At 38.7% G+C, this 21507-nt stretch overlaps 4 protein-coding genes and 1 long non-coding RNA gene across 9 annotated transcripts in view; 2 read left to right on the top strand and 3 right to left on the bottom strand.

Moving 5' to 3' along the window:
* LOC116849529 overlaps positions 1–7829 on the top strand; it is a 50871-nt gene extending 43042 nt beyond the window's left edge. For both annotated transcript variants that reach the window (XM_032826758.1, XM_032826767.1), the window contains one exon: positions 5056–7829. In XM_032826758.1, the coding sequence (XP_032682649.1) occupies positions 5056–5168 (113 nt within the window). In that variant the 3' untranslated portion in view covers positions 5169–7829. The remainder of the gene's footprint in view (positions 1–5055) is intronic.
* A 540-nt stretch (positions 7830–8369) lies between these two features.
* LOC116849519 (nascent polypeptide-associated complex subunit alpha) lies at positions 8370–10704 on the bottom strand. Of its 2 annotated transcripts, none has more exons than XM_032826739.1 (6): positions 10541–10704; positions 9629–9888; positions 9404–9523; positions 9104–9199; positions 8852–9010; positions 8370–8622 (listed from the first exon to the last, which is right to left on the bottom strand). In XM_032826739.1, the coding sequence occupies exons 2-6, from the start codon at positions 9881–9883 to the stop codon at positions 8608–8610; spliced, it is 645 nt and encodes a 214-aa protein (XP_032682630.1). In that variant the 5' UTR covers positions 9884–9888; positions 10541–10704; the 3' UTR covers positions 8370–8607. The 2 variants fall into 2 exon arrangements, with proteins under 2 accessions (XP_032682630.1, XP_032682637.1); XM_032826746.1 differs by lacking the exon at positions 10541–10704 and adding an exon at positions 10302–10505.
* A 1694-nt stretch (positions 10705–12398) lies between these two features.
* On the bottom strand, positions 12399–14942 carry LOC116850177 (endoplasmic reticulum-Golgi intermediate compartment protein 2). Of its 3 annotated transcripts, none has more exons than XM_032828154.1 (6): positions 14753–14915; positions 14511–14680; positions 14011–14383; positions 13629–13879; positions 12879–13139; positions 12399–12791 (listed from the first exon to the last, which is right to left on the bottom strand). In XM_032828154.1, exons 2-6 carry the CDS (start codon positions 14611–14613, stop codon positions 12604–12606), a joined length of 1176 nt encoding a protein of 391 aa, XP_032684045.1. In that variant the 5' UTR covers positions 14614–14680; positions 14753–14915; the 3' UTR covers positions 12399–12603. The 3 variants fall into 3 exon arrangements, with proteins under 3 accessions (XP_032684045.1, XP_032684054.1, XP_032684037.1); XM_032828163.1 differs by having other exon boundaries at positions 12604–12791; positions 14832–14942; XM_032828146.1 differs by having other exon boundaries at positions 12604–12791; positions 14825–14932.
* Positions 14943–15051: 109 nt separating this feature from the next.
* Positions 15052–20323, top strand: LOC116849567. Its single transcript, XR_004379160.1, has 3 exons — positions 15052–15177; positions 19843–19940; positions 20108–20323. It is a non-coding gene; the product is annotated as an uncharacterized LOC116849567 (long non-coding RNA).
* On the bottom strand, positions 15807–20971 carry LOC116849561 (kinesin-like protein Klp61F). The gene is made up of 16 exons (XM_032826836.1): positions 20738–20971; positions 20320–20470; positions 20043–20192; positions 19778–19938; positions 19312–19461; positions 18983–19219; positions 18510–18885; positions 18120–18391; positions 17867–18006; positions 17677–17795; positions 17248–17592; positions 16944–17171; positions 16651–16830; positions 16343–16565; positions 16142–16263; positions 15807–16006 (listed from the first exon to the last, which is right to left on the bottom strand). The coding sequence occupies exons 1-16, from the start codon at positions 20800–20802 to the stop codon at positions 15950–15952; spliced, it is 2976 nt and encodes a 991-aa protein (XP_032682727.1). The 5' UTR covers positions 20803–20971; the 3' UTR covers positions 15807–15949.
* Between the last annotated feature and the right edge of the window lie 536 nt (positions 20972–21507).

A 21507-nucleotide genomic window follows, 5' to 3' on the forward strand; every position in this document is an offset into this window, starting at 1 on the left:
CTCTCTCTCTCTCTCTCTCTCTCTCTCTCTCTCTCTCTCTCTCTCTCTCTCTCTGTGCGCGCAAAGGCAAATTTTGACGCGTGTACGCACACGTGATTAACGAGTCGCCGGCGGATAACGTGTTACGTTATCCTCCGTATTCGCGCGGATCGATGTAATCGGAAAAAATACGATTTCGCAAAAACAGCGATCTTGCAAACGATCGAGATTTAATTCTCTCTTTCTCTCTTTCCGTCTCTTTCTCTCGCTTCTCGCTCTCTTTCTCTGCGCCTCGCCAATCTCGACGGTAATCGGTGCCGCGATGAGCAACCGCGACGCGGATAATCGATCGCAGTCAGTCCACATTTTTGCGAGCTCACGTTTACATTCTGTTATACAGGCCGCCTCAGGTAACTCGCGCGGCGCACCTCGAAGACTCGGATGTCACGAGTGAGGGCGAACGGAGGAGGAGGAGGAGGAGACGCGGCGATTCTCTTGTCCGTCCTGTCCTTCCTCTCCCGCGGAGCATCCCCCATTTTCCCCGTGTTAGATGTCCCGACGACGAAGTGATAAATTGAAATTTTATCAACGCGCGGTCCACACTCGAAGAGAGACAAAGAGTGACGTGTTCGATCGTAATCGGCTCGGCGCCGTACGGCCTATAACACGGTATATAGCCTAGCAATATATCAGCTGCTTCCTCCGATCGTTCGCGATTGTATCCTGCACGGGCAGGAGGAGGTGAGCGAGCGCGAGAGAGTAGTTTTAATCGCGCATACCTGATAGAATTTATTGCGCGTCTCGTACTTCTTCCCTCTTCTCTTTTTTAATGAGCGAGAGATCCGGATCGATCTCCCGTCCCTTCTTTCTCTCTCCCTCTCGATACGCGGCCCGATATACTCCGCGCCACCGTCTTCATTACCATAATATACGAAGATAACAGCGCACTGTTAAGCGTGAGAAATTGAATCGATTTCCGTAATAACAAGGTGCTAAATGACGGCCGAGTGGCGCGGCGCATCGATTATTATTGCACCGTCGATCGATCATGACGCGTAGTCGGCCCGTTCGTTGCACACGCGAGCCGCATCGTTAATACGAGTGCGCGACTTCTGTGCCGCCGCATGAAGTTCGATTACACACTGAGCGCACGAACGGCGAAACGTGTCATACATTTGCGTTCATCTTGCGCGCAAACTTTCCTTGATAAGTCGCGAATGTCATGAGTCGCGAATCGGCCCGAATAAGACGTTCTCCACTCAGATTCCTTAAGGCTTCCTGATCCCTCACATTGTCTATCTCTTTTTAATGACGTCAGAAGCGAGAAAATGCACGCTAAAAATTCTTGCGAAATACATTGAAATAAAAGCATATATCCATAAGGTAACACTTGCAATCGATTAAACAAATTTGTAAGATATTCCGTGCACTTCCCTCTTGTTCAATAATTTACTGTAAATTAATCTGAATAGAAATAGGCGAAGAAATAAGTTAAGAACATGAATTTGTATGTCACGTTAATTTATGACAAATTATTGATTGTTACAGCAAAAGGAGAGTGCACGGAATATCTTACAAATTTGTTTAATCGATTGCAAGGGTTATTTTATGGATATATATTTTTATTTTAACGTATTTCGCAAGAATTTTTAGCATGCATTTTTTCGCTTCTGACGTCATTAAAAAGAGATAGACAATGCGAGAGCCCAGGAGCCTTAAGGGAGATTCTATATTTGAAAGTTTCACCGACAAAGCACTGACTTTTCTCCGCGCAAAGCTTACATCGCATTAGTCGCACAGAATTACAAATGCTTTCGCACAATGAGAATACGTATAAAAATGAATTGGAGCATTATTCAGTGTTGTGAAAAAATGATGATAAAAAATTACAAAGTGGACATATAATGCTGCAATTCTAAGCAAATATACGAGTAAATCGTAAAGCCATATCTTACGAATCAATTGTAATGTTGGTAAAATTCACAAACCGTAACTTTATTGACAACTTCTAGTTAGTCGTAAGATTTACGAGAAGTCATAGATATTTACGAGTTATCGTATGACGTACGCGGTTCGCATAGAATTGCAAATCTATTCATGAGTTCTTACGAGTCTTACGAAAACAAGTTACGAGCTTTACGATTTTGTTTAAAATTGCAATATAAATATAGTAAAACAAAGCAACACATATTACATATTTATATAAGTTCTGTATATACAAGAAATACGAAAAGGATAGTGTGATTGTGTTAGTGACGATCGTCTCTACGTTATCGACATTGTTCGAGTTCGAGTTCGTCGGCGACTTCAGTACCCCATTAAAGCATGCATATTTTTTAACCGTAACACAAAAGCTTGCATTCGCTGTTCGTTCGTTCGCTCAGGATACGCCCAACCTCAGCCGGTGCGATCGTAGCGCGTGCATAACGAAACTGCATTTCGCGAATTGTCCGCGACGTAAATCGCAACACGACGCGCGCCTCAAATGCAAGTATAAATATGCAAAAAAGCGCCACCCATAGAGAAGGAATTTTTCACCGGTGCTTGGGAGCGTAACCAGCGCGAATGAAGGGCGATGGCTTTCTACATGAAGAGCGAGTTCGTATAAATTCGGAGACGAAACTCGAACGGAACACCGATTACGGCGTGGCTCGCGAATAATCAGCTCGTGTTTATCGCGAATTCGAATCGTAATCGCCAGTTGTCGCGCCAACACGCGCACACGAGTAATTCTTCTCGCACGCGCGGCCGCCCGATGCAATTTTGCGATTAACGCGACATTTTTCGCGGCGCGAGTTCGCGACCGATCATCTTCATCAACGTAACACGCGCGCGAGATAAAGCCGCTCGCCCGGGAAAGTATTATATCTTCTTCACGGACATCTCTCGAGAAGCTGCACTCTTTCGGTATAATTTTGTCATTAAATCCCCCCCGCGCTTCTTGCACACCCTTCCGCCCTCTCTCGTCGCGTCGCTCGCTGATAAACTGGAAGTGAGAAAGCGAGAGGCAGGGGCGGATAATGAGTTCTCAACGTCCGTAGCTCCTGATTTTTCGACACTTCCAATGGCGACGCGATCCAGCGAAGAGACATCGATTGGTTCTCACTTTTATCCTACGTTTCGCACTTCCCCGAGTCGTTCGATTGAACGTTCCCGACAGATTTCCCGCGACTGACAGATCGTCGCGATTACTCGCGTCTCGAATCTCCTTCTTGATGACTCAAACGCAAATTATCGACGGACTGCGCGTTCAAAATTTGTCTGTCTTCTTGAACAACGGTCATGATTTCCATCTTCGCTTTTCTTAATCCGAACAGATCGACGAGTATCTCCGCGAGCGAGATTAATTTCGGTGCTCCTCGACAAGTCCGAGAGCCGGAGCTTAAGTCTCATTAAGTCTCAACGTAGATACGCCCCTGACGAGTAGAGACGAAAGACGAGAAGCCGGTCAAGCGGCTGGAAGAGGACGACGGCGAGGAGGAAGAGGAGGAGGACGAGGACCGCGGATCCGGCGATGATAATGATTCCGACGATGATAGACGGCTCGTTATTACTATACGCGTTCGCGCGAGGAAGGGAGGGAGACAGGCGGCCGACGCGTTCGTGTTTTAGAGCTGGGAGCGATTGGTCGACGCCATTACTCACACCGTTTGCGCCTGCCACATGGTCCGATAGGTCTCTTCTTATCCTTACCTTCTCCTTTCCTCCTTACCTCCCTCTCTCGTCCCACTATCAACGCGCTCGCTTCTGCCTACCTCTCTTTTTAACCCTTTGGTCGTCTGCCTTTCTGCTTTCTCTCTCACTCTCTCTCTCTCTCTGTCTGTCCCTCCTTCCCATTCCTCGTCGGATCCCTCCCTACTCTCTTCGACTATTCTCTTGCTTCGTTCGATATTCTTCGTTTGCTTCTTCCATCTTCCACCTTTCTTCTTCTTCTTCTTCTTCTCGCTTTCCTCCTCCCGTTTCTCTTGCCCTCCGGTTCTGACTTTCAAGCGCGAGATCTGACGGCTGTATCGTACCTCCTTAGGGCGCGTATTTTATTTGGCGCGCCCTTCAATTACCTCGTACGCAATTCGAATGAAGAAGAACAATTGCTATATTAGATGCTCGCCGGGCGGCGACTGTGTTAATACATTTTACTCGCGACGATCGCGGCCGCTTGATGCAGCGATTTATTATTTTCTTCGAGGTGTGCACAGGGCGGAGAGAGAAAGAGAAGAAGAGATCGGCAAGCCTGTTGCACGCCTATAGCTGTTGCGCGCGATCAGTTTGTCTCGTTCTTCCTTTCGATCGAGAGAGAAATTCGTGTGTTATCGCATTGCCGACCGATCACGTGGAACCTCGTGCTTTGTTGGCGGATTTTTTCCTTTTCGCCACTTCGCAAGTTGTTTCATCGATAATGGTGGAATAATGCCAGGAACAAGGGTTGGGCAAGAATTGGAAACAGCTGGTGAACAATTGAAAAATAAATCTAGAAATTAATATCAAATACATATATCTAAATACATTATCCATCCGGAAATTCACAAATTTCTAGATTTATGACAATTTACAATTCGAAAAGAATCAGCCAGTAAACTTTTAAAAGAATGTCTTGCATCCAAAAGATATCATTCTTAGCAGAATCCTCTTATGTTACGGCCCCAAGAGAGAATTCTTTTGAAAATCAGTTATTCTAATTCATAACACATAAAAAAACTCTAATTGCAAGGTGCTATTTCCTGTAATCCCATTTCCTAAACGAAAATTTTTAACGAAAGGAGTACTTCTTTTCTAATGAAAAAGAATACTATTGTGCTTAGAATATTTTCTTCTTAGCTTAGAAGAATTTTTTTGAGGTTGTGTATAAGAGGATTCTGCTAAAAATAAAAATATATTTCTTTGGGTGTCAAGACATTCAAAAAATGTACTGTCTTTTAAACGTCCTTAAGACGTCTTTTAAAAGCTCGTGCGCTGAAAAAAGAACATTTAAAAATATATTTGTGGGAGATGTAAAGTTTCTGTATTAATAAAGTCTATTTTTGTAAAGAATAAACTCTGTATTCCCTACAAATAAATGTTCAAGTACCTTTCTTTCAGTGTGGTATCCAGGAACGCAGCTCGAGGATGCGTCCTTGTACGAGTTGGTTGCGAATGGCGAAAAAGCAGAAAAGGATAATAATTTTCACGCGAGTTTACCAACGATCGCGTGACCTTTCTCTCTCTCTCTCTATCTACCTATCTATCTATCTATCTATTTCTCTTTCTCTTTCTTTCTTTCTCCGGCATCACTGCCGGAAGACCCACGTCAACGCGTGCACACGCACGTGGAACGCGCCGATTGACGGATGGCCTCGACGAATGCACCGATATCGATTCGCGATCATCGACCGGTATGTACCACGGGTTCCTCTCCCCCGACCGTCGGCCGACTCCGTCGCCGCGTTTGTGTGTTCGTTGGTGAGGCATGATACGACATGACAGTCGGTTTGTACGCGACATTATGAAGATGTCCCCGACGTACGGGGCGAAACGACGACTTCGAGGACGAGGACGACGGCGTGCGAAGCATTTACGAACATTTCTATACGTCAATCCCGTACACATACACACATATACGATCCGTATTCACGTGCGTGTGCACACGTGTGCACGGGCGTGCCGGCGCGGGATCGCGCTAGTGTGAGGTGCACACCGACGTAACACGCATTATCTGATGGCACTGACATACGTCTTCGCTGTCAGCCGATCGTTAAGGGAACAATCAGAGTCGCTCGGACGCATCGGCCAGGTTGGCCCTCTTCCCATCTCTTTTCACCTTCCTCTCCGTCCCACCCTCCTCCCTCCCCCCGGCCCCTTCGTCGTTTGCTTTCCTTTTGTCTCAAGTATTCTTCGTGTGCCGCGTCTCGAACGATCGATATTATAATTGAAATTTTTCTCGACTCTCAAGCGAACGGGGAAGGTGAAGATACCAATTCTTGGACGCGTACCTAACTCCGGGCATTCTTATTGTTCTGGTCTTCAAACACGAATATTTAAACTCACAACATAAAATATAAGCGTATTTTTAAGGTACGTACCTGGCTATAGACAATTATTGCATGATCTTCTGATCAGATTGATCCAATCAGTTATTTAGTCTGTGTAAGGTGATGTTGTCGTATTCTAATTATTAATAAGATTCTCATTATTAATGATTACAATAATTGTTAATAAGGTTCTAATTGTCATGCTGCGTTAGATAACTGATCGTGACTCGATAACAGCTTATATACAAACCAAATAATTGATTGGGATCGACCTGATCAAGACCATGAGATAAATTTCTAATCAGGTACATTCTATGTTGAAAATTTAAATTATTCGTATTTAAAGAGCAAAACTATAAAAATGACCGGGGATACGTCCAAACATTGGTACTTTGATCTTAAATTGATACGCGATTGTGGTATCCGCAGGTTAATTGTGAATGTTTCTTTCTAGCGTGAAATCGAGAAAAGAGAAAATTTTCTAAGTTGTAAAAACATTTAGTAATGGTTAGTTTCCAACATACCACATGAAAAAATAATTTGATTGAATTAGCCAAATATCTGATAAAACATGAACGTATTAAAATTCCGGCTGAAGTTACCAGAATACCGTTCAAGTTAACAAGATTTCTGATTAACCAGAACTTGAAACTGTTTCAGGTACGTTCCTATTTCATCATTTCATCTTTTGGTTAATCCGACCAAATTTTTTTTCTGTGCACAGCAGAGAAAAAATTCATGAAAAAATTCCCTTCTGCTGAAATATCGCGTCTAAAAGACGAATACGGCTTGGTGGCAGAAAGGTCGAGAGGATTAAGCTTCCCATCTTTTTCAAGCTCGCCTCGCGTTATTGGATTAACGTTAGTCAGCACGAACGAAACGAACGAACGAACGGAGAGAGCGATGAGATGAGATGCGGATGTCGGACCACTCGGGGCGACTGTTCCCCGAATAAATCTGCTAAAACTTTCAGTTACGTCCGATATATCTCAATGATTTCGAAATCTGAGGATTTCAATGATTTTTCAATACGCCCGCCGCGACACCCGCGCCTCCCTTCGCGAACACACACGACGGGATATACGACCACTTACATCTTCCAGGTGCTCCTGCAAACCGCTCCTTTATTACGTGACAATATTGCCAACGCTTCTTGCGGGCAATAATGCGCCTTAAGATCCGCGCCAGATGTCACCGCGGATAGCGGGTCATATACGAGACCGAAATCTCAAATATTAGCGGAATCGAGGATGGGAACACATCCCCCTCGGCAATATCGCACTGTCCGACATCGTTCCGTTCTCTCGCGCTCTTCTATCTCGTGAATATCCGCCGACAACACGTGCGCGAAACGGCTTATAAAACTTCTCGCGAACGCCGCGTCGTGTCACGCCGGGATCGCTCGGTCGCGATATTTTTTTTCACGTTAGAAAGAGCCGCCTAGTACGCGACATCTTGTCTTGATATATATTGTATAATACACGATGTACAAACAATAAAGAATGATGCACAAAAAATAAAGAGAGAAATATTTCGTATTCAATAATTTGTAGTATTCTATAGAGAGGAAAAATTGCCTCGATATAAAAGAAATAAGAATACTAGATAGACTCAAGATACATATTTTTTTATAATATCCCGAAAACCACAAAAAATATCGTGTTTTGCAATGACTGCGATATAAAAAATTTCTGCGCGATACAATCTGTATGCATAAGCTGCAGAATTTTTACAAATAAAAAATATTGTATTATATAAAATAAAATGTTATCAATAAAAACAATCCAAAATAATATAACTTTTATCATATCGTTATTGAGTCTTTGAGTGAACCAACAGACGATACCTTTAGTCTGCATCAAACTAGACCATCGATAAGTGTACGAGTACCATTACCGGTAATCGATAAATGTATAATTACCATCACGAAGGAGATACTCTAAATTACTCTTACTATCTAGCTATTCTTTATCCATCGATCTACTTGCAATTGCGCAAAAAAAAAAAGCTTTACTTGTCTGTCATCGTCAGTCGGTATAGTCAACTTTCTCTCTGTTATGCTAATACGTTTCTACCGACTTTGATTAACTTAACCGGCTGGTTATTCCAACGGAATTGACCAATGTCACGGAACTTGTTAATTCTGACAAAAAAAAGTGCTATTGGTCAATTCCATTGGAACAACCAATCGGTTAACTAAAGCTAATAGAAACGGGCATTAATCATATATTTTTTTCTCTTCAAATGATAGCCTTGTTCTTTTTAGCTGCACTGAGACTGCCTTGTTTACAAAGACGCTTTGGCATAAATTTCTCACGCAGTGCAGGAAGTTTGGTTAAAAAGAACAAATCTGGTAATATGTCCTGACAAAATGCCAGGAAGATGTATGTTATGATCTTATTGTATTTATTTCCTTTCTCTTACATGAATTATATATATACATGTGGATTCAGTATTTCGAGCTCAATCAATATTCATGTGACCGATTTTTCTCAGAACATCAGTTTATTTTTTTTATGTAATGAAATAAAAATAAGTGGTACCTGCTGATGATGTACGACTGTAAATTATCACCTCACAACGCGAGCTACAACGTAGCACATCCTACTTTTAAGCAGCTTCATCACATTGTCAATTCCTGAAATAATGGAACAAAACAAACACATAAATTCTCAGTTCCCATACTCGTAAAATATGTATATATTTATGACAGAAAACAAGTCAGTCTGCCAAGAAGCTCAACATAATTTCTATTCTGATCACACATATATAAAAATATGAAAGCGAAACCTTTTGACAAAATCATCATATAGAACAAAAAATATCCAAACATGTGTAAAAGAACGAATACATATTTCAAAACTCACCATAATAGCATTAACGATGTCATTTTGATTATTCTTAAGAGCTTTAATAGCTTTCCCTCGCGACACATTGGCTTGACACATCACCAAGTCAACGTCTTTCTCTTCCACGCCTGTTTCATCTACCTCTTCCTCAGATTCCTCTTGTATCGGAGCAACAACCTTTTATAAAAAAAAAAAAAAAAAAAAATAACGTTCAGTAATATCACATATCATACAATATAAAATCGTTTTACCAAAACAGATATAACTTACTGTAGTACTGCCACCTGCTTCAGTAGCCGGTACTACTGGTGGTTCCTTGAACTTTTCAGCAGCTGCTACCTGAGCTTGCTGACTGAGATCTTCAATCTGTAAATAAATTATTTACCAACTATGATACATACATATATCAAGTCGATGCAGGAACAAATGATTAGTATAAAATCAGTCTGCCAAGGTATTTTTCAACAGTAAATTTCTGTTTACATACGAAACTTTGATAAATCATCATAATATAAAAAAAAAAATCAATGAATATACAAAATCTGTTTAACACAAAGTTAAAGTTCTTACCTTGGCTTCACCGAATACTATATAGGTATCAGAAGCTGGATTCTTCAAGACATCTGGTTTGTTTATGACAAATAGGATGTTCTTTGATTTACGAATAGTAACTCTATTGACTCCTTGTACCTGTACAACAAAAACAAAATATTGTTTTGGATAGAAAAAAATAGAAATTTTCACAGAGAACCAAAAATTATATAATATCAGTAATTATATCAGTAATTTATATACCGGTTTCAATCCTAACTTGCTCATCAGCTTTCTGGCTTTCTTCTCACCACGGCTCTGCTTAGCCTTAGAAACCATATCAATGGGAAGGCCAGTAACAGCTGTGCCTGGAAAGCTGACGGTGCCAGGAGTGCCTGCATCTTCTAATTCAGGTATTGTATCATCCGAGTCTGAATCAGTTGCTGAACCAATACCCACCAACTCAACCTTGGTAGGTTCAGAGCTGGCTGCCTTATCAAGTTCTGTTAACTCTGGCATTTTCACTAAGGTACAAACAGAAAAACAAATATTTTACACATGATTATTTCCAAACTATATGAACAAAGGTTAGATCTTTGTGAAGAACATTCAAGATATATTCATGTACGGGATTCATAGATCATGCTCCATCTAAACCGTATCCAAATGACTATTTTTCGACAAAATCGCTGAATTCGCGTTACAAATTCGACAATTCGTGATGAAAAGTTAATCTCGTATCAACGAACGAATATCGTGACATGAGCTTCTTCTACAAGCATCGTATTATAGATAAATATGGAAGTTGTTATGGCGTCCGCGATCGAGTCATAAGAGGAGAAATTCGACAAACACGTCGGAATACTTTGCAACTCATGAGTTTTACGCAACTCGCGACGCGTACGTTACGATATATTATTGCGAGCACGGATATTACATTGTGATTTACGTAAGTCGCAGACGTTCCCACTGAACACCCAAGAACTTTCGAAGCACGCTAAAAATTCACGGTGACGAGGCTCGTTGGGAGCAGACGCGCTCGCGCGTATATCGATGACAATACGGTGTGCTACATGATATTGTTAGCGCAAATAACGCGATTAACATCTAATTTCACGATATTTATACATTTCACCGCACGATACACAGTGATGGCAAGAAAATCGTTAGATTTACCTCAAATGATAGCGCGCCGACGAACTGATCTCACTGTCGGCTTGAAAACCAATATGGCCGATTTGCATACGCGCCTACAGCGACTACAGCGTCGCGCTCTTAGAAATGCGGCCGTCGGATCTGCTCGTTTTCGAACAGTTTTCTGAACACAAGTTCCGATTTAACTGCCGGCACGGTGGGACGTGTCTGAACAGGTTCAGACCAGCGATTTTTGGAAGTTGCCTTGGAACCTGCCAGGGCCTTGTTCATTCATACCTCATTTAAGGATTGGAGAATGACGTATGGGGATAACCTTTTACCCCGGAGCCACTACCAGGGGATACAAACTCGCTCTTGTAAAAATTGGATTCCGTTTTTAGTGGCGTCCTCTGAAATTGTTTCCGGATGTGGGCGAACTAAACGGGTGACGTCATGCGAAGTGGGGATACGCGTCAATGAATATGAACTGGCGCGCATAGGCAGACGTTCTTGAAACGTTTTAGCGAGCAATAGCGAGCAACTGCGAGCAACAGCGGGCAACAGCGAGCACTAATATAAAGCAATAAATATATATATTATCTTATTACTAATCATTGTAGAGTAGTAATAGTGTAGTAATAGTACTAAAACAATTAGCTAAATCGTAGAAGTAGCAACTAACCTACAATACCTATACAATAGCATACAACACATACACACATCCACACATATACACTCATCACACAACTGTATACGTGCCATACGTGCATAAGTTGCTTGCTATTGCTCTCTATAACGTCTGTCTGTCGTGCCATTCATACTTCCATTGGCGCGCATCCCCACTCCGCGTGACGTCACCCGTTTAGTTCGGCCACTTCCGGAGACAATCTCAGAGGGCGGTAGGTGTAGGTAGTGCCACTTACCAGACGGGAGTTATTACCCCCTGGCCACTACTGAACAGAACAGTTTTCTGAACTAGGTGCAGCAAGTCAAAGTGAGACAAGTGTACTCTCTCTTCTTTTCACTTATTATATTAGCGTGCACTAATTCAGAGATCATCAGAGGGGAAAATAAACAGACCTGCGACCTTAAGGTCGGTTTCACCAACTCTGGTTACGGTCAAAATCTAACTGGTGTCAAGGTTCCAACTGATGGACATGAGTACTTTGTCATTTCTTATCCATTAGAATTTTTAGTTGAAACCCATATCAGCTTTGACCGTGATCGGAGTTGGTGAAACCGGCCCTTAATCTCGAAAAATATAGCATACTATGGCTGTGTTCCGAAATTCAGCTAGTACTGAAAATCTATAGTTCATGTCACGTATACTATAAAATTTCAGCATTGGCAGTGAATTTCGGAACGCAACTTATATTCCCATGAAAAACTATAGTTCATGTGTATGTGTATACTATAGCTTTTCATGGAAATATTGTATGCAATATTTTTTCAAGAAGACAGCTCTTGTAGTTTCGCGATGTATCGAAGACGAAAAAGCATACACTCGCCTTCGGAAAAATTGTCAGGCTTTTACTTATGAGTTTAATGAGTTTTGTTGTGGATTTTATTTGCGTGTGATAACATACCCATTCTGACCAATTGGAGAATTCTACTAATGGAAAACAGATTTTTCCCATTGGATAAGACGGGCGGGTTTATAAACTCACAAGCAGCGATTTTTTTGTCCGCGATTATACACTTTTCCCCAGATTGTCTGGGGAATGTATTTATCGAATGTGAATTTTCGTAGAATAAATTTTCCTTCTGGATACCGAATTCCAAAATTCAATCGATCATCAATTGATAATGCTAATTTGAAAATAAAGGTCGGCTGAACCGCCACTTAGTCGTGTTACTTAAAAGCGAACAGTCCGTCCGATCTAACGTTGAGACATACCACGACCGTTCAAAGATGATTTATTATCACAATATCGCTTAATATACAAACCATTCTCGTATTAAATAATTTTCCACGCGGAAACTGATATTATAAAACATACTTTTTTTCTCTTCTGTTTTCCCACCAGTTGTAGCGCGCGTAGCACGTTTCCACACACTTCTCGCGCTATCGCGCTGCAAGTATCAACTCATAATACGAATTATTCTTATTGAGGCTTCAGCATAATATCGATACTTCGCGGGGCTGCGACATCGAGTAGGTTTATGGTGTCGGGTGCTCGATAATTCGCGGAGTGCGCAGCGGATAATCTATCGTTGTCCACCTTCGTTTCGGAGCTCAAGAACTTGCAGCATACGACATACCAGAAACTTTGTACAATATTCTTAATCAGTCCTGCAAATTCGGATCGTGCGGTAATCTTGTTGTTTAGAATAATACTACTTAACGGGGAAAAAACGTTGCGTTTCCGCCAATATTTACCGCTTGTAACGAAAATCCCGCCCACAGTGGCGCATAATTTCACTAAAAATTGAAAGATCGTATCGCGTTGCTGAGTCACTTTTATCTTAAGTGCACTCATGTCGTATTTAATAAAAATGCCCGGTACTCCGTGGGAACCTTTGTTATGGTCGATTGGCCTCTGATGATCTTTGACACTGTACTGGTATGTCTTAGATGTACTCAACAATGTTCTGATATCCGTAGGAACGACTTCTACGAAATATTGGTACAACATCATGTCTGAAACAAAGCTCTCATTGTACATATATGCAGTGACTTGTAAAACATCTTATACACAATTAAGTTGAGAGCTCACCAAACTGTCAAAATTGAAAATCATTACCAATGGACTACGCAATAATAATATAATTAATAATACTAAATAACAGCAAATAATAAAACTAATAACAATAATAATAATCATTCGGGGCAGGCACGTCAATAATGACTCTCGACTTTGACAGTTTGATGAGCTCCCAATCTTCATTGTTGTTTAAACCATTTTGCAACCAATTGTGCATACAAAAACCATCATATTATTGACTCTGTGTAGCAGAGAAAGCTATTTTGCAATTGTTGTCAAATTTATGAATTCAATTAGCGTATGCCTTTAGATTCAGCTAAGATTGACATACCGATCAGATTCACGAATTTTACAAAAGTTGCAAAGCAAGCTCTCTCTGTTGAACACAGTCGTTGTTTTGAGTTTCGTCCAATTGAATCACTTACTGTAGTCTGCAATTTTCTCGTCGCCTTCGAGAGGATGCACAATGCCCGGACTAGGCCCGCCAAAAGAAAACCTATTGATTCTGTGAGTAAAATTGTAATCTCGGTCGGTCATAAACGCAGAGATATGTATATGACCACGAGGTACACTCAGGGACTTTCCAGTGGTTATATGAAAGTTTCCTGCCACCTTATTTACATTCAAACTGCCGTGGATGCGACAAGCATTCGGTGGGTAATCAGGTTCGTAAGATCTGAACAGCATAAAATATCATATATTCATGAAAATACTGATACAAACAAATTTCTCAAGAAACAATATCAGCATATACCGCTTTGGCATTTTGCTGATACAAATTTCTCAAGAAATAATATCAAGACATACCGCTTTGGCATTTCGCTGAAAAGAGTGACTTGATTAGATTTCCAAAGGAGTTCATGAATAGCATGATATTCTTCCCTCAAGTATGAATTCATATGTTTCAGAGCTTCAAAATGTGACCTTTGCTCTGGTGTCAATTCCCACCATGTGTCCTCTTCTGCCAGAGAATCGTAGCCAAATAGATCTTGTTCCGTGGAGTCCAAAACATCTGCACCGATACGTCCACATGGCATAGCCACTGTTATGTCGATGTTGATTTGCAATTTTGCATCAATTTCAGTGTCTGTCTCAAATTTGAATTGCAATCTGCTGTCAAGGAAGTAGCTGGTTTCAGCTATTATTAAGTATGTAATGATGCAGACTGTGAAAATGGAAACTGGAACAGAAATTAAAAGACAGAAATTAACCGATCGTCCGCGTCTTTCTTCCTTCCTAACAATAAGAAAAAATAAGAAAACAATGCCAAGTAGTTGTATGCAAATATTAGACAAACTTCGACTTACACGTTCCTCCAACCGCGGTCTTGTCGACATACAATTCAGGCACTTTGGGGAACGCGTCCAGTTCCTTGACTGTTTTAACATTGACATGTCGTCGCCTCAGCATTTTTAAGACTTGTCCGGAAATAAATACTTACGAATTATTTAATAACACGCATCCACGGGCGGCTAACCTATAATGAATGTTTATTACACTTAATCTCAGAAAACTTGCTTCCAGTAACAAGTGCGCACAGATTATTTACTTGCAACGTTGTATTTGTCATCGTATTTTTTACGTTGTCTCAACCTCAGTGAAATAATTAAGACATAAATACCTCGTACATTTTTGACACGTGGGTACGTCTTGACGTGTCACATCGGCACAACAAATACGAAGGTCCGCGCGACATTACCGACACTGTTGTAGAAATTCTACAACAGAGATTGCTTCATACACTAAAGGATGGCACCATAGGCGTTTTTTCGTTTCATGACCACGGTAACGTTTGGTTGGTTAGTTTGGTCCACTTAACGCTCGCAACGTTGCTTATTGGATGTTAAACAAAGATAGAATGACGCTTGCGGCGTTGCAAGCGTTAAGTGGACTAAACCAACCAACCAAACGTGGTCACGAAACGAAAAAACGCCTCTTAATGCATAAGAATTGGCAGTATCACAAAATTCGACGGTATGAATCAAATATTTCAGTAGATATAATAAATATTTACCCTTGCAGATAACAAACTTCTAACCGACGTCTTTTAAAAGCTATCTGCTATCAATCGTGAATCTTTTCACGTAAACTCGATCATACTTTTCAATCATATGAGAGAGAGGACCTTTTTTTCTAGTATAAAATTATATAAAATAAATAATTTTGCAAATAGTTGAATTATAAATCTTTTCGTCCAATGTAAACTCATGAAAAGTGAACATTTGCATATATCTTCAAGGTTAAATTTTTCATTTTTCACGAGCTCATACCAAAAGAAAAGATTGACCTTCAGGGTTTTCATAGTGCGCGCGTTTTTAAAATTATAAACTAAAAGAGATAGAATAATCATTAAACTAAAACATTTATTGTTTCTAGATGTTCTATCCCATATACACACACATACATACACACACATGTACGACAAATAAAAATCACATTTCCTGATGAAACCGCTTTGTTAGAACTTATTTTTCATGTAAGACTATCTCAAAGTGAATAGAATGTGTAATAGAATTTCTTTGAATCATTGTATACAGTTTCACATGTCCTATAAATATTAATTATATTATCAGTTTACAGATTAATCAATATGATAATACATATTTATAGGATAAAAGTTTTTAGTCAACCATTTATTCTTTATACGCTTACTACATCATGATATATCATTATATCTTATGGTAAATCTAACGTAAATTAACTTTTACCGTAAGTATAAAATACAGCCGATTGTCACATGTAATGTTCAATTTGCATTCGGACATTGCTTCTTCGGCGAGTTATTATTGACCAATGTTGTTTCCTGTGCAAACACATACAACAGATATATATTAAATTAAACACACCATTTACTTATATTCAGTCGTTTATATTCCATTCATCATTTACTTCTCCACAACATTCTATAGTAAGCAGGTACACAAACATTTACATTTACCTCATCATCAGAGTTGTCGACATAACTTCTAGCGTCCCTGAATCTCTGAATGATCCGTTCATGTGGTGAAGTTGCAATAAGATTACGTGGATATTGGTAATCTTTCCTCGCAGGTGTTAAGCCTGAATGAAAAAAAATCGTCAAATTAGTCTGTTTCTCTTCTAAAATTCAGCACCATACAAAAAAAAATTGGAAACCAACCGGTTGGAGTATCGTGCCGTACATCTTCAAGCAGGAACTTCTCAACCTTTTGCTGTATCGAGTGCAATTGCGTAACAGTCTTGTCATTCCACTTGGACAAACTTTCATTTTTAATCCCGATCTTGTCACTCATGTTCGAGGATATCTGTGTATTCCGGTTTCTTAGATCCTCCAGAAGCTTCATATGACAGTCGCTTCCTTGTAATAATACATTATACATATTCTGTAAAATAAAAATATATTACATGTTATATGTACATTTTGCAGAACCATAATCGTACAGCGGTACAGAAATTTTAGAGATTTACTCTGATGGATGCGGTGGAAGTAGCCTTATCTTCCTTCAACTTCTCTTTTAGTTGTTTCATATTTTGTTCGACATGCAGTTTATTCTTCATTATTTTGTCACAATTGTTGGTTAAATCGGTTTGAAGTTCATTGATCGCACTATCGCCTCGAGTCACAATTTCCTCTGCTAACGTCCAATTCTAACAATAGGAGAATTAATTTACATGACTTATATTAATCTAATTTTTTAACATGTTAATTTTTTGCAATATTTGCGAATTTAAAGACTAACAAAAAGCCATATATATGTCACCTTTTCCATGCCAGATCCAATATCATTTTTAAGCGTATGTATATCACTCTGAATTTTCTGCTGCATAGTCTCGTTTCTTTCAACAGAGTTTTCGTAATTAGTGAGAATTTCGTTATTTGTACTGTCGCAACACATATTAACATGACTTAAGACGGCACACGCTGAGGAATAATTCTCAGTCATATCGTCATTTAGTTTGTTAAATTGTAGCCACAAGTCTTCAAATGACTGTAAAATCAATATATAGTTTACGTGTGAAAGTAAAACAAGTACTGTTAAAATTATTAGTATATCACAATCATACCTTCTTAAACTGATGTTGTTTTCCCATGATCTTAGCATCACCTTCACAAACCTTCTGTATATTTTCTTTAATCTCGGATATATTTTTGTACAAATTTTCGCGTTCTTGCAATCTATGATCACAAACCTGATTTATCGATTCATTTGTATATGTTAATAGTTTGTCCAACTTTTGAAATAAATTTTCACTTAAAAGTCGTAAGTTCTTCGCAATTTCATTTTGTATCAAATCACTAATTTTTGATGTTAGCTTCGAGGATATATCATTCAGAAATTTACATTCATGATCAGTCATGTTCGATGTATGTTCAATTTCTGTTTTTAACCGTTGCTGATAATCTTCATGCTAAAACAAAGAAATACATTGTAAAATATTTACATTGAATTTCTTTTTCTTCTTCTAATAAATATATGAGTAAATTTCTCTTACCAACTCATCCATATTTGTTATAAAGTAATCTAAAGCAGATTTTTCTTTATCAACAATATCATTTGTCATATGATATATCATCGAATCTATATCTTTTTTGTACAGTTTCATTTGTGTACCTGAAAGTTCCATAATGAAATATTTCATAGCTTTTATTTAGAGAAGTACACGCTAGTAAGTTTTTACTTACCAATGTCATTTTTCATATGAGTACAAAATTGTTGTAATTCTTGTGTGTAAAGCGAGACATTACTTTCAACTTCCTGAAACTGTTTTGCAATATTACATCGAAATTGATGACTGAGATGTTCATTCTCCTTTTCTATTTGCCTATAAATGAATGTTACATAAATTTTAAAATAATTATAACATCTATCAAGATGATACAATCAGTGAGATCTATATATAACAATTAATACGAAATATACATGAAATGTAGTTACCTCTTATGAGAAATTTTATCGTGAAGCTTGTTTACATCGAATGTCATCACATCAGCAACGGTTAAGAGCTCTTGCGCTTGCGACAAGAGTTGTTTCTCGGTGGATATGTGTTTCTCTACTAAGTGGGATTGTTCTTCTTTTTCACGTTCTGTCATTTGTAAACGTACAGTGGTTGAACTCAAAGCGTGTGTGGTGGTTTCTAATAACTCTTCGGTGTTCTGTAGTTGATTAGCTTGCTCCATATGTTTTTCTTGCAGTTCATTGAATATTTGCTAAATAAAAAGTAGAATGTTAATGTTCTTTTCTAGGAGAGAAAGCGACGGTAATATAACGAAAAATATGATACACAATTATTAAGATTTATTTAAATATTAATCGTTATACACTTACCTCTTTAGCTTCCATAGCTTCCTTAAGTGCTTTAATGTGCGATATTTTCTCTTCAATTTCCTTACTTTGATTTTCAATCAAGGATTGCATCTCATTATAATTGTCCTGTGCTAAATATACACCATTTCGTTCACGCGATGCCAACAGATCTCTCCTAAGTCTTTCAATTTCTTCTGTATACTCTTTAAGTAATGCTTTCTTAGATAGTTTTTGATTAATCTCAGGGCGATTTGTGATATTTTTGGCTCGATGAGCATAATCCAATGTCGATAATGTCTCTTCAAGATTTATGCTCGCCGGGGATACTGTTGCAATGATTGACGTTTTCGTACGTCCACCTAACGATTCTTGCAGAAGTCTTGTTAATTTTGATTCCCTGATCAATGTAAGAAGCGAGAGAATTATTAATCGCGACATTACAAAATTCTAATATTGCCTCCTTAATTATATACCCTTTTATAAATTTATATTACCGATATGGTATATGAGGTGCTCTCTCAACAAGTGCTGTTATAACTCGTCCAAGAGTTAGTAAGGACTGATTAATGTTTCCAGCTTCTCTTGCTCTCCTATCAACTGCACCAGACCTTCCAACGTTCTCACTCCCAGCTAAATCTACCAAGTTTAATTTCCCTGTCTTCAACAGTTCCTCACCATCCATATTGTTCTCTTTTATATGAATAGTAATCGAAAATACTGTGTGGGAGCGACTGCAAGTGTCATATAAAAATGTTAATAAAATCCAGAAATATAAAATAAATAAAAAAATGAATGAGTAATGAATATAATTTAAGACAAAAACCTCGATTGAGCATTCATCAGAGTTGCAGCAGTTTGTCTTCTTTCTGATCCTTTCTCAAGGATCTTGTAAACTTCATTCTTGTTGTGCACAGTTACTTCCTCCAATCCATGAATAATCACTGAACCTTTCCTTGTAGCATCTTCATATAGCCTGTGAACACAAACATGATACAATGGGCGCATTCAGTAGAAAAAGCACTCAGTGAGCAATCAACGATTATTGGTTCTTGCTATTAGATCCCTAAATCTAGACCAATTACATTGACAAATTACTCAACTGTTGTGCAACTGTTGAGTCTGCTGAATGCAGCCAATGATTGCGTTCAGGGAGACACTATTTAGTGCTATGAGCATCTTCTGTCTGTTCAACTTTCAGAAACAAGCAAGAACAGAGCACACTCAGCGCTAAATAGCATCTCCCCGAACGCCCCTACTTTTTACATTCAATGATCACAATTATAAATTACCTTATTTTTGATGCATCATCACTGGGCGATAACAAATCGAATAATTCTTCATTATATAATTCTAGGAAGCTGACTCTTACTGTGAATTCTTGTACTTCCAATAAACGTAACTCATCAAACAAGTGACTTAATGCACGTGGTATAATTCCAGCTGATGTGTCCTGTACGAATTAAAGTTATATAGCCATATATACATATTTAATATACATTTTTATATATATATTTGATATTGCGCTGCACTAATATTGATAAGTTACAAACTTACACTCTGCCAATGTAATGTTGGATCATTGCTAACACCTTCCATAGTAAATGTTTTTCCTGTTCCAGTTTGGCCATAAGCAAATACTGTACAATTGTATCCAGCCAAAACTTCTTCAAGCAATGGATTAACGACTGCATCGTATACATCTATCTATAAATTTTACATACATACATTATTTATTCCAATTATAAATATCCCTCAAAAAAATATATATATATTATTCAAAATAGAAGTTTCTAATTTTTGCAAAGCAAAAAAATTTTATATTTGTGTATACCTGTTTCGATGTTGGTCCAAATACTTTGTCAAATGTAAACTTTTTTGTATGTTTGTCTAGTGGCCTTTCACGTACCACTACTTCTTTATTATTAGACGGCAATTCCAGTACGGATAATGATTTCCCTACTCTCTCACTATTATTTATTGGTCTATTGAGAAAAAAAAATCATGTCACATAAATATAATGGATCAATGTCAATGTAAAAAGATAATAAGCAAAGAGATTAATATATAACATTATTAAACATAATTGTCATTTTATACATTTTGTATTCATATATGTAGTGAAACAATTAAAAAAATAAAGATGAAAATTTCAAAGAGCTGATTTAATATATCTCTCCGCGTATATAAAATTCAGGTTTTCCCTGTTAAACGTCAGTCAGCGTCTTCTTCAAATGATTGTTGTTGCTCACCTGACACGTACAAAGACCTGTATGTGCTGATTCTTATCCTTCTTACTGTTGCGTGTATCGTTCATTTTGGACGTTTTCTTACGATACTATTCAAATATGATAATATGATATCTCGCTACGACACAATTCTTACAATTTCACGTTTGTCGCGACAGTACGATTTACCTCATATTCCTCGTCCGCGTCAAAAGTCGAGTAAACCTTCCGTTGAAGAATTTGAATCGAGCTGTTTCACGTGACCATCGTCAGATGGCGAAATTGTCGGTGCGTGATGCGCAGCGGGAACAAAGCACTTGTAATGCCCGTATTGACGACTGCGTCTGTGTTCACGTTTGCGTTTACAATTGTCTCTTAACCAATCCAGCAGCTAGCAGTTCCTTTCTGATTGGTCAAGAGCTAACGTAGAAACTTAAACGCAGTTGCCAATCGCTAGTGTGATACGGGCATAAACATCAGATTTGCGAATATAATTAACATATGTGTATCTACTTTTGTGAATCTGTTCAGTACTGGGATTCTGTAACTCGTTATTGGAGTTAACGACAGTTTCGTTATCGTTGCGCAGCTTTTGTATACCGTAGAAAAGCTGCGCAACGATAACGAAACTGTCGTTAACTCCAATAACGAGTTACAGAATCCAGTACAGCAGGGCTCGTATTTTTGAAATTTTTGTATGTACATAAGTTTCATTGTGCAGCTATTTTATGATATAATTTTATATATATATATATATATATATATATATATATATATATATATATATATACACA

The sequence above is a fragment of the Odontomachus brunneus genome, unplaced genomic scaffold, assembly GCF_010583005.1.
Source record: "Odontomachus brunneus isolate Ranch 3 - 2012 unplaced genomic scaffold, Obru_v1 Obru_scaffold_005, whole genome shotgun sequence".
Lineage (NCBI taxonomy): Eukaryota > Metazoa > Arthropoda > Insecta > Hymenoptera > Formicidae > Odontomachus > Odontomachus brunneus.